We start from the raw sequence: 12,086 nt of genomic DNA, 5'->3' as shown, positions 1-12,086 counted from the left end.
AGGACAGTCCAGGTTTTTTGGTGTCCTGTCACCAACTGGAGCTGTCCCAGCTTCACAGCACATTCAAAACACTGCAAAAAAGTCAAACATAGCTTGCTGGTTGAGAAGAGAGAAATCTTGTAGTGATTATTTTCACCAAAAGAGGGGGCTGCAAGCGACACAGATTACTACCCTTAGCCTTGAAGTATGGAATCCCAAACCTGCCAATATTAAAAATAAATAAATACATAAATAAATGTATAAAGAAATGTAAAAAAGCAAAAATATATAAATAAATATACATAGAAAAGCAAAAACCAAAAATAAATAATTATTTATACATTTATTTCCTTATTTATGTATATATTTTTCCCACATTTATTTATTTTTTCTTTTATTTATTTATACATTCATTTCGATTTTTATTTATTTCCACATTTATTTATTTCCATATTTGTTCATTTCCACATTTATTCATTTCTACATTTCTTTATTTTTACATTTATGTATTTTTATATTTCTTTGTCCGTAGAGTAATGAGGAGGACATGGTTTACCTCAGACATAGCAATCGAGCTCAGAGTAGGCGAGGACGAAGCATTGAGGCCACAGTGACACCTTGTGGTGTGCCCGAAATACAAGAAGTGTAGCCTACTGACGAGCCTGCCATACCGGAATAAATGACTTGGATGGGCAATATGGCCAAAATCTTCTATCAACGAGACCACAAATTCACTTCACATTCATATTTCCTAGAGCTTAAAAATATAAAAGTGACATCAGATCATAACCAAACTGAACAAGCTCGTATCAGACATTTCCGTTCATGTTTGTTCTGCTTTAATTTTAATGTTTAGCATTTTGGTTACTTTTAAAACCTATTAAAACTAAGCAATCATGTCTCATTTCCACAGCCTGGGAATACAGCCCTGAATATACAGCCCATGAATTGAACGCATTTTCCCCGCGGGAAGCATCGTTGCAAGCAGCAGTGATTCGATATGCATCTGAGGAGATTGTACACGGGTGTTATTTGCGCATGCACCAGCGGGTGGCTTGCGTGAATCATCACTGGCAACAGAACCAGGAAATACTGTAAAATCAAGCAGCGTTTATTATAGTGTTATTTAGTTTTAAATGAAACCATTGTAATCCTGATAGTATTCCCCCTTTTTTCAAAATGTAACTAATTTTATTACTACGTTTTTTGATGTAACTAACGAATTACAGTTAGTATCCTCATCAGGGGCATAAATCGCACACGTAAATGGCACAGTCTCCATGCTACACTAATAATAGTAGTAAGGTTTTCTTCTGTGTAACATTACATATCCTTTATAAGTAAAATTTTGGCTGTATTATTTGTGTTCCCTTCAAAAATTGCTCTTGAGAAATTTTATGTTTATTGTCCCCCCCCCAACTGTCAGATGAAATTTACGCCCCTGATCCTCATTACATAACGCTGTTACATGTATTCCTTTACTCCCCAACCCTGCTGTAGCCTATATGTGCGTTGGTTCCTTTCCGTGTTCTGACCGGTGTCCGAATCTCAATCAAACGCAAGCCCATTCATTCAAATGATTAATAATGGGAAATAACAAGCGCTTCAATTTCAGAGTCCCTGTTATCAGATCTGTTGAAGATGTTGCTGTTCATGTTTGCCAGCCCAGGACATTTTACAAATCCACACCTACGATGTTCTACGGCCATGTCCGGAATAAAGAGTAGCCTATCCATGTCACACAGTACAGTTAGGTTGATATTATATGACTTAACCCCTGATAGAAGATTTTGGCTATATTGCCCATCCAAGTCATTCATCCCAGTATGGCAGGCTCGTCAGTAGGCTACACTTTTTGTATTTCGGGCACACCACAAGGTGTCACTGTGGCCTCAACGCTTCGCCCCCGCCTACTCTGAGCTCCAATCCTATGTCTGAGGTAAACCACACCCTCCTCATTACCCTACAGACAAGAAATGTAAAAATGCATAAATGTAGAAATAAAAAAAAATGTAGAAATGAATAAATGTGGAAATGAACAAATAAGGAAATGAACAAATATGGAAATAAATACATAAATAAATAAATGTGGAAATAAATAAAAATTGAAATGAATAAATGTATAAATAAAATAAATATATACATAAATAAGGAAATAAATGTATAAACAATTTTTTTTTTTTTTGCTTTTCTATGTATATTTATATATATTTTTTTTTTCTTTTTTTTTTTTACATTTCTTTGTATTTATTTATGTATTTGTTTATTTTTAATTTTGGCAGATTTGGGATTACATATGAAGAACCTTGACAAGGAAGGTGAGCATAACACTATGATCATCATTTATCAAAAGAGGCAGGCACCATTATCGGTTTCAAGGTAGTATCACAATTCCTCGTTATTTTAAAAACTAGAAAGCATTAGAACGTGTTTGCGGCCTTTATAAACATTCAAACGATTTTTAAACCAGATGTGAAAGAAACTCAATTCTGTACATGCGCCATTACTGAACTGAGTTCTCTTTTGTGACTTATCATGTTTAAACTGACAAATACACACAACATTACATCAAAAATGCACGTTTTGACAACTATCCTCATAAGCAACTATCCTCATAAGTCTTAATGAACGTAAACAGTTGGGAGAATATCTGATGTGTGTCAGATTTGGTCTTAAAGTGACAGTAGCTTAATATACTTGCTGCTGCTGTTGTTAATTAAAAAACAAAAGGGAAAAAAACTCAAATTTGTTCTTGACTGAATAACTTCTTTAGATTTAATAAGTATTAATATATACTTAATTTATACATTATAGTATTCCATACCTGAATACTGTTAGACCTTTCTGGAATCTATTTCATTTGTCTCTTTGTTCTATTGTATTTGCTTGTAATTTGTTCATAAGTTCTTATTTTATTACTGACTGTTTACTTTATTTAACATTATTTATTAAAATACTGTTTTTATTTTTGTGGTGAAGCCAGTGAAAATTTTGGCAGGGCAAGTAACCTGTAAACTCCTTAGCATTGTTGTATGTTTATATAGAGAGAGACTATTTAAAGACCCAATCCTTTTGTTATAAAATAAAGTTATAAAAATAAAATAATGTTAAAACTCCGGTCAACCAGGAATGTCAAATGGTCCACCTTACATCTCAAAGCTGGAGCCGTGCCTGATTGTATGTAATATACAACAGGGCCTGAACAGGATGTTTGATTTTTTTTTTCCACACAATTTTGTCACAATGCTGTAAATTCCCTCACACATGCTTAAATATATTATATGGCGACGGTAGAAGTACAATCCAATATGAATAAAAAAAATTAAAAAAAATCAACTAAACAATTACACTAGCAACAATTACATTTGCAGAAGGCACATAAATACAAAAAGCAGTAAAATACAAAATAATAAGCCTAATTTGGAATAATAATGATATTTGGATACAAACATAAAATACAATTTGAAAAGTTAAAGTTGTAATGAAATATTAAATACAATTAATCAATTTAGCAGTTTTAGTATGCTCTCGTATTTATTTTTGTAAAGTTAAAAAAAACAGTACAGTAGTTTGACAGCAAACAAAAACAAATGCTGAAGAGAAAACCACTGTATAGAAGCTCCATGTCTCTCAGTCCGAAGCCCAAAACCAAGATGCCAGCTCAAACTCATAAACATAAAACCCATTTGTTTTTTCTTAGTGTTTATTTAAAAGTCACTGTCCCTTCAAAATCTCCTTGAATATCTGAAAATATAATTCCATAGTCGGGCGTTACTAATAATAAGCAAAGCATATTCCAAAATTAGGAGCAACGTTAAAAACAATTCCACATGCTGCAATGAACAGACAAATAGCTCACTTCTCAGGTGGACTCTTAAATAAACAGATACACTCAAGCTAACAATTTACAGTATTCATTGCTACATGACAATTATACGTTTAAAATTAGACAAACTTTGGTGTAGACAACAGGAGAAACTTGTAAAAAAAATCCACTGCAAAAGGACTCAATTCACACTGCAGTCAATTGGATAACTACTTTACCTACGTAATAAAAATCCCTTCTCATTCAAACATTCAACCCAAGCAGTCTGTCATTTCCAAGTGGGAGTCTTGTACAAAAATATCTCTCCCTGTACTGACATTTGCATTTGCAGGAGCACTAAATAGTTGGAGCAGATAACTAGTTAGAAAAAAATTAAAGAGCTGATAGAACAATAATGTAGAGCTAATATACTGGAGAGGAGGACCACTGATAAACAGGCCTGATTAAGTGGGAAAATGCTTGTAACTTCTTTAAACAGAGCTGCATTTTTTCCCTTTGAACTGAGCCACTGTTCTAAAGATATTTTGAGCTTGAATGAACACTGCATTCTTTTATCACTTTTAGCCCGCAGTGGATACAGCTCATCTCGTGTCAAATCAGTGGGAGCAGCTACTGTTTTAGCCTGGAGCTGGAGTGTATATCGTCAGATGATTATGAACTGAGAAATAAGGCATGTGAATGATATGAATATATCCCTTTAGAGAGGGCGTGTCCAAATTTTCTACACGTTCTGAACCTTCATGGCATTCATGGGCCAGCTGTATGAATCCAGAGTGAAGGAGTCGTAATCAGAGTTATAGATATGGGATAAAACAAAGGCCTCTTTATCTTTAGGTTCAGGGTACGAAGAGGCAATGCCCTTCTTGTAGGCATAGTCCACAATCTGAAGAAAAAGAGGGGTTTGGGAGGAAAGAATAAAACAGTAAGGGAACAATAAGTTATTGCTTTACTGCATTGTACAGTGACAGATTTTCTCATGTTTGCTATTAACAACTTGTGTAAAGACAAAATTCATCCATTTGTGATAACTTTAATTGGGATTTTTAGGGAATATAACTGATCCCATTAAGTTTACAAACTTCATGGCATCAAATCTTCTTGACATTCAAGTTTTGCTTGAATCTGATTATTGTTGAGGGGAATTTTCAGCAGCCATTACTCCAGATTCAGTGTCACATGATCCTTCAGAAATAATTCTAATATGCTTATTTGCTGCTCAAGAAACATTTATTATTATTATCATCCGTGTTCAAAATAGTTTTACTGCTTAATATTTTGTGGATATATTTTTTCAGTATTCTCTGGTGAATAAAAATTCCAGAAACATTTATTTGAAATAGAAATCTTTTGTTATATTATTAATGTTTTTACTGTCACTTTTGATCAGTTGAATGCATCCTTGCTGAATAAAAGTAATTTTGTTAAAAAAAAAAATCTTACAGTCCCCAAACTTTTTAATGGTAGTGTACTTTGCTATAAATCTCTTAACTTAGCATGATCTCATTCCATATTTCTTATGGGTGCCAAAATGTAGAGTTGGCTACGAATCAATCTCTTAATTTAATAAAACAACATTGTTCTGTTTTGATTTTGTGCTAATGATTTTTAGTTCACTAGCAGTAGTGCTAAAATCTGGAAAAAGTAACTGTACAGCACTGTTTTACTGTGAAATCTGACCTGACAGCTCTTACAACCTACTTTGCTATATTAATAAATCTCTTAATTTAGCACGGTCTCATTCCATATTTGTTATGGGTGCCGAAATGTAGAGTTGGCTAATGAGACCTGTTTTTGAAGTAATCATCATCATCATCTGCATATGGGGACAGTTACTGACCTTAACAGCAATTTTGAAGGACACTTCTCTGATGGTATTCAGAGGAGGATACAGTCTACCCTCAGCCAGATTCTCCTCAGTAACCATGTCAGATATTGCCTAAAAGAAATCAAAGCCTTAATCTTATCTTTCACAAATAAAATTTGTAATCGATGTGTTTTCTACTGAAGCAAACATTCATGTTTACTATGGTTGCGTCTTTACTCTTCATGTGCGTTTACCTCCGCTGTAGTAAGGAAAATGTCATCTGAGATGTGGCGAACACCACAGGCGATGACTCCCAGTGCTACTCCAGGGAACACATAAGCATTGTTTCCCTGGCCAGGGTAGAAGCTGCGCCCATCTGCCAAAGTGACCTTTTTAAAGGGGCTTCCGCTTGCAAATATGCCCCTTCCCTGTGATAAACACACATGCCCTTTTAACTCATGTGAAGCATTTAGTCTAAAACTGCTATATGGGATGCTATAATAATAAGAGGCCATTAGTTAAAGGGATAGTTCACCTAAAAATGAAAATTCTGTCATCATTTACTCACCCTCAAGTAGTTCCAGACCTTTATGAATTTATTTGTTCAGAAGAACACAGAAGATATTTGGAAGAATGTCAGTAACCAAACATATCTCACCATCCATTTATTACCATAGTATTTATTTTTCCTACTATGGTAGTAAATGGGGGGGGGCAAGATCTGTTTGGTTACTGACATTCTTCCAAATATCTTCCTTTGTGTGAACAAATAAATTCATAAAGGTTTAGAACTACTTGAGGGTGAGTAATTGACACATTTTTTCATTTTTGGATGAACTATCCTTTTAACATCCCTCTGACCAGTTTTATTCATTTGATTTCAATGAGGATTACCTCAGTAAGTGTGTAACACTGCTCTGCTGTGCACTCAGCTTTGCTTGTGGGATTGCTGAGAGCAAAAATAATTGGCCGTTCATTGTAAGTAGCCATGTTCTTGATGATCTTCTCAGTGAAAGCACCACTTATAGCAGCCACACCTGTAGATGGGATTATAAACATCAAACTTAATACCAAAACATTTTTTAAACAGTAAACGTATTATGGATTTAGGATTATTAACAGAAATAAATTGACTTTTGTAAAAATCTAAATGTTTACTCTAAGTATGCCACCTAATGGCTTCAATATGCCATTGCAATTCTTACAGTATAAATAAAAACTATGAAGATTCACCAAGCACCATTCTAACTATAAAAACACACGAGACAGGGGAGGAATATCTGCAATCCTTCAGTTTCATAACCAACCAATCTGCTCAGTACTCATAGTCAAATTCATAGTCAAAAAACTTATGTGTGTTTAGAAAAGTGTTAGTTAATTAAAAAAAAAAAAAAATATATATATATATATATATATATATATATATATTTTTTTTTTTTGGCAGTTGAAATGGAGCTAAAATGAACAAATATCATAAAATAAAATCAAAGAAATGTTGACTTGGCAACTAACTGAAATAAGCTTAGTACTAAAATTACTAAAACTGAAATAAAAACTATATAATTACAATTATAGTTTTATTTTAATTATAAAAGTTAACTCAAAATATTAATAAATGCTATCATAGTATATAAATAATACTAAAATAACACTGGTATAGAACGGATTCAAACACTCCTTACCAATTATAGCTGTGGGCTTAATAGTTTCCACCACTTCCTCTAGAGTCTTTATGTGCGGATGCTCGTGTGCAAATTCTTCCTTCTCATGGTTCAGATGACTTCTGCCCTAAATGGCCAAATGATACAAAAATAACAGTTTTGGTATAACATTTAATTGTGGAGGCGTTCAAATGCAGTATATTGCTGTAATTTATGCAATGACATTTTCAATTAAGCCTACATGCATTTGTATATTCAGATGTAGAGTAGGAGGACAAATATAGTTTGAATGAAAGAATGCCAAAAAAAGACAAGCTAGTGTGGGTTTGATTGTTACCTTGACAATTAGGCCTTTGGAATCCACCATCCAAATCCTCTTGGCCGCCTCAGCATGAGATGTACCTTCCTTGGCCATGGCCATTATCAGTAAGTGAGCAATGCCCAAGGCAGCCTGGTTATGTGACAGACACAGACCAAACACATCTGATAATCCTGGAATAACTAGCGTAAAGGCCAGTTCGCAATTCACACCATGAAAGATAACTATAAAAGATAACGATAACTATATTAGCGTCAACACCAGCGGGTGATATCGTTCTGTTTATTCTGTTTGCACACTACAGTTTTGTCATCTGCTGCTTTAAATGCTCAAGCTCTTAAAAGCAAAATGGATTCTGATTGGCTGTCAATGTTTTTATCACTCATCAGCTTGAAAAAAAATCATTCTGAAAGTGATTCTATGCCGTTATCATTATAGTCATGGTGTGGACTCCATTTTTTTATATTTAGAAAGATTTTTAGAAAATATATCTTTATCATTATAGTTATTGTCCTTGGTGTGTGAATGGGCCTTAAGCTTGTGTTTTGTAATGGGTCTTGTATTTGCTATTTCTCAGTAAAATTTTGTAGCATCTTTCCGTTGAATGCACATTACCTCTCCTGCTCCCTGAAATACGAACTTGTGGTCAGAGAGTTTATTCTTTGTGATCTTAAGCGCAGCAAGTATCCCAGCAACAGCAACAGAAGCTGTGCCTGGAAAAGGCGGAGAAAGAGATAAGCAAACAATTTTATGGCTCTTGATAAAAGTAAGACTATAAATTTTTCATTATAAAGAATGCAAATCATTATTGTCATATGTAATATATTTAATAAGTACCCTGGATATCATCATTGAAGGTGCAATAACGGTTGCGGTATTTATTGAGAATACGAAAGGCGTTGCTGTTGGCAAAATCCTCAAACTGAATTAGACAATTCATCCCATACCTGAAAGAAAAGATATAAACAAAAAAAATGATGACATTTTTACAGTTTGGAAGTATTTAACACACATAATCTTACCCTCTAGTTAACTTGTTGTAAATCATTGAGTCAGTGAGTTGAAATCATGAACCAGATAATATCTGATTCATGAACAAATCATTCACACAAAATCTTTGAACTGGATCAATTGATTCACCAAAAATATCAGCTCAAAGCAATGACTTAAACAACATGATGGTGAGTAAATGATCTTTCATTTCAGAATTTTAGTTCAAACATACTTGTCACTGACAGCTTGCATGAACTCATCAATGAGGTCATCGTATTCTTTTCCTCTCACTCTTTTGTGCTTCAAACCAATGTACAAGGGGTCATCCAAGAGAGTCTGAACAAAAACAAACAAATGTGTTAAAAATAGACAACAGGGTTACAACAGGACAACCATGTTTATAAATCCAATGAAACATGAACAACAGAGTACAGTCGTACAGTATACACTACCATGTTTGGGGTTGGTAAGATTTTTTTTTTTTTTTTGAAAGAAATAACTTCTTTTATTCAGCAAGGATGCATTAAATTGATCAAAAGTGACAGTAAAGACATTTATATTGTTACAAAAGATTTCTATTTCAAATGCTGTTATTTTAAATAGTAATAATATTTCACAACATTACTGTTTTTATTGTATTTTTTTAATCAAATAAAAGCTACTTTGGTGCACATAAGAGACTTCAAAAACACAAAATCGTGCCGACCCCAAACTTTTGAACAGTGGTGTAATTATGCTAATCTTATTTTACCTGATTATCAGTGCCCACATCTAGCAGCACAGGCAGGCACTGCTGAGGTGGCACTCCTCCACATGCTGTATACAGAGCTAGTTTGCCCACTGGGATGCCCATTCCATAGCTGCCCAGGTCTCCTAAGCCCAGGATTCGTTCTCCATCCGTCACAACTATGGCCTATTAATGCACATACAATGAAATTACCATCTACTGGCACTGAATGACACTTAATCACTCTGCACATACCTTAATGTCCTCTTCCGGCCATGAGTTCAGCATGGTGGCAATATGCCCCTTGTCATGGATGGTGATAAACAGTCCTCTACCAAAAAATACAAAAAACAAATGAATTCACGTGGCCCTATTATGTTCCGTTTTTTTTCCTCATGCAGCTAAGAAAAACTGGTTGGACTGGTCTGAGTGAGTGTTTATAAAGCATTTTATTCAGAATTGGTCTGGCTAAACAAGTTGTTCCGGGTCCAGAGAATGTATATACCTCACCTTGGTCTTCTGAAAGCAAGTCCATACTGTTGGCAGGCCAGGCCAACAGTAGGAGTGTAGACAATTGGCATGAACTCTTCAATGTCAGAGGTCAACACACGATAGAAAAGCTTCTCATTCCTGTCCTGCAGGGTCATCAGCAATATGTATCTGCAGAGTTAGAATGGTTATTTTGAGTATTAATGGGAAATGGACTAACAAAAGTATCATCACTGTGCTTTTCACTGGCATGGATCAGGCCGAGTTTATCGAGTTAAGAATGTTTCAATCGAAGTTCGGTTACTTGTCGAGAGGGTTATTGCGTGTCTCGTAGCTCTTCATGACACGAAGCACTTGGACATCCTGAGAGAGGAAACAGGGAGGAAGAAGGCCGTGGATTCCCAGCTGTAACCTCTCCTCCAGGGTGAACGCCATGCCCTGTTAACAGCACCATAACTTCATTAACAACATGTGACAGCTGTAAATGTAAAAGAAAAATGTACACTCCTCCTACAGTCTGTTTGGAATACAAATTATCACCCTGCAAGTGGGTCTGCACTAGGGCAAGCTTCCAGCTTAGGGTAGATGCATCACATGCTGGATCTATTTATTTCTGACCAATGGGAAGTAAGCATGGCCACCCTCCCCTGTTAGATTCTCCACTCACTGTTTACGTCTAACAGTTTCCATCCATTATGGCTTTAAAGTTTTACACTTCTCAATTATACCCATTCCTCATCCCCTAACTTATTCTGACTTAAAAGTCTTTCCAAACAGGATACAGAATGTGAAAAAAACATTTACATAGACACATTTTCACTACCCAGCAAAAAGTGCTTTGCAAAACTCCTGAGTCATTTCCTACAACTCTGCATTGACCTCCACTCGATGCTTCATAATGCTTGGTCAGACTTTGCATTCAGATTAAAGATTTCACAATGCCACTTTCTTATTTTCTTATCTCTGGGGACTTTGGCATTACTAAATGTTATAAAATCACATCAAAGCACTGACTTTGTCACGTAGATCATGTCTGCACAGAGTTTTGGGCACTTAAGATGCTTACTTTGTTCAAGTGGGGGTTCCTGGTGATATCATAGCCTCGTTTTTTGGTGAAGACAGTGCCCTTGGAGTTCACACCTGTGTGACAGACCCTCACTGCCCCTACGATAGCAGGAGGGAGTGACAGGGGACTAGAGAAAACCCTGCACAGCGCCAGCACACTCTTACCCGAGAGAGAGTTCATGATTCCTGCAAAACGAGAGAATTCAGGTTCAGAGAGATTTCTTTTGAAAATTTCATAATGGTAATCATGGTTTCTGCCAACCCCCCCCTCCTCTGTTAAGTTGCATAAACACAGCCACTATGTTAAGGCTGTATCTTAAAGTCTGACCAACAAGCAGTTAACCAAGGTAATCAGTCTTTTCAGATTCAAATTAGACTTATCTACATATTTTAGTAACTTTTGAAGTTAGATGACCAACTAGTAAGGTAGTCTAAACAGTTTTTGCAACTGGCTACAGTTATTGCTGGTTTAATAGCTGGTTTCTAGCTGGTAGACCACCTAGAGTAGCAAAAAATCCAACCATTATATGTTCAAGCTGGTTTTTGTAACATGTTAGTTGATAATCCAACAAAATGATTTTACAGTAATAAGAATAACTGTCATAGCAATCATATGTGGTCAGCATGGTAATTTATTTTATTATAACGGGCTGTCGCGGTGCAAATAATAAATTACTAATACAAATTTTGCAGGTTCAGCAACTTCGTCCTCTCCAACTGTAAACAAGGCCTTTAGGTAGAACACAAATATCCACACAAATGCATTATGTATTGTATTATGATCTGTAGATGTTCCCTACGCTTCTTCAGTTAAACAACAGTAGATGTTTGAGGCCAAATGCACATTACGGAGAGGTTCGGCACTGTCATTGTTCTATAAGACATTTGTTTACAAGCAAAGCCGAGTACCTGAGAACAGCCAGTCCACCGGCACCTTCTGCTTCACTAGGTTGAATCCAAATGCTGACCTGCTGTTTGCTGCCTGTCTCCACTGACGCCCGTTGTCTGTGGATGATGTTGAAATTCGCTGATAAAAACGATCCAGGTTTGTTTGACATTGACGCTTTCGCTTCCCAAAGCTGTCGGGCTCTTGGGTCCGCCCATTTGGACAGAAGTGGCCAATAGGATGAGGCCATGCGAGTGACGTAGTTTCCATATAAACGGATGATTTGTAGACTTGTCTGGCCGCTCCCCGTCTTTTTTGTTTGTTCAAACGTTTGCAT

The 12,086-nt window shown here is 35.7% G+C and overlaps 1 protein-coding gene across 2 annotated transcripts; it reads right to left on the bottom strand.

The window, feature by feature from the left end:
• Positions 1–3,486: 3,486 nt before the first annotated feature.
• Positions 3,487–12,034, bottom strand: me3 (malic enzyme 3, NADP(+)-dependent, mitochondrial). Of its 2 annotated transcripts, none has more exons than XM_051905259.1 (15): positions 11,773–12,034; positions 10,865–11,049; positions 10,103–10,236; positions 9,820–9,969; positions 9,565–9,640; positions 9,334–9,495; positions 8,815–8,918; positions 8,427–8,536; positions 8,205–8,302; positions 7,608–7,721; positions 7,292–7,397; positions 6,504–6,646; positions 5,864–6,037; positions 5,643–5,741; positions 3,487–4,688 (listed from the first exon to the last, which is right to left on the bottom strand). In XM_051905259.1, exons 1-15 carry the CDS (start codon positions 12,017–12,019, stop codon positions 4,527–4,529), a joined length of 2,064 nt encoding a protein of 687 aa, XP_051761219.1. In that variant the 5' UTR covers positions 12,020–12,034; the 3' UTR covers positions 3,487–4,526. The 2 variants fall into 2 exon arrangements, with proteins under 2 accessions (XP_051761219.1, XP_051761220.1); XM_051905260.1 differs by having other exon boundaries at positions 11,832–11,988.
• Between the last annotated feature and the right edge of the window lie 52 nt (positions 12,035–12,086).

The sequence above is a fragment of the Ctenopharyngodon idella genome, chromosome 9 (assembly GCF_019924925.1).
Source record: "Ctenopharyngodon idella isolate HZGC_01 chromosome 9, HZGC01, whole genome shotgun sequence".
In the NCBI taxonomy this organism is placed as follows: Eukaryota; Metazoa; Chordata; class Actinopteri; order Cypriniformes; family Xenocyprididae; genus Ctenopharyngodon; species Ctenopharyngodon idella.
This window is presented reverse-complemented; position numbering and strand designations above follow the sequence as displayed.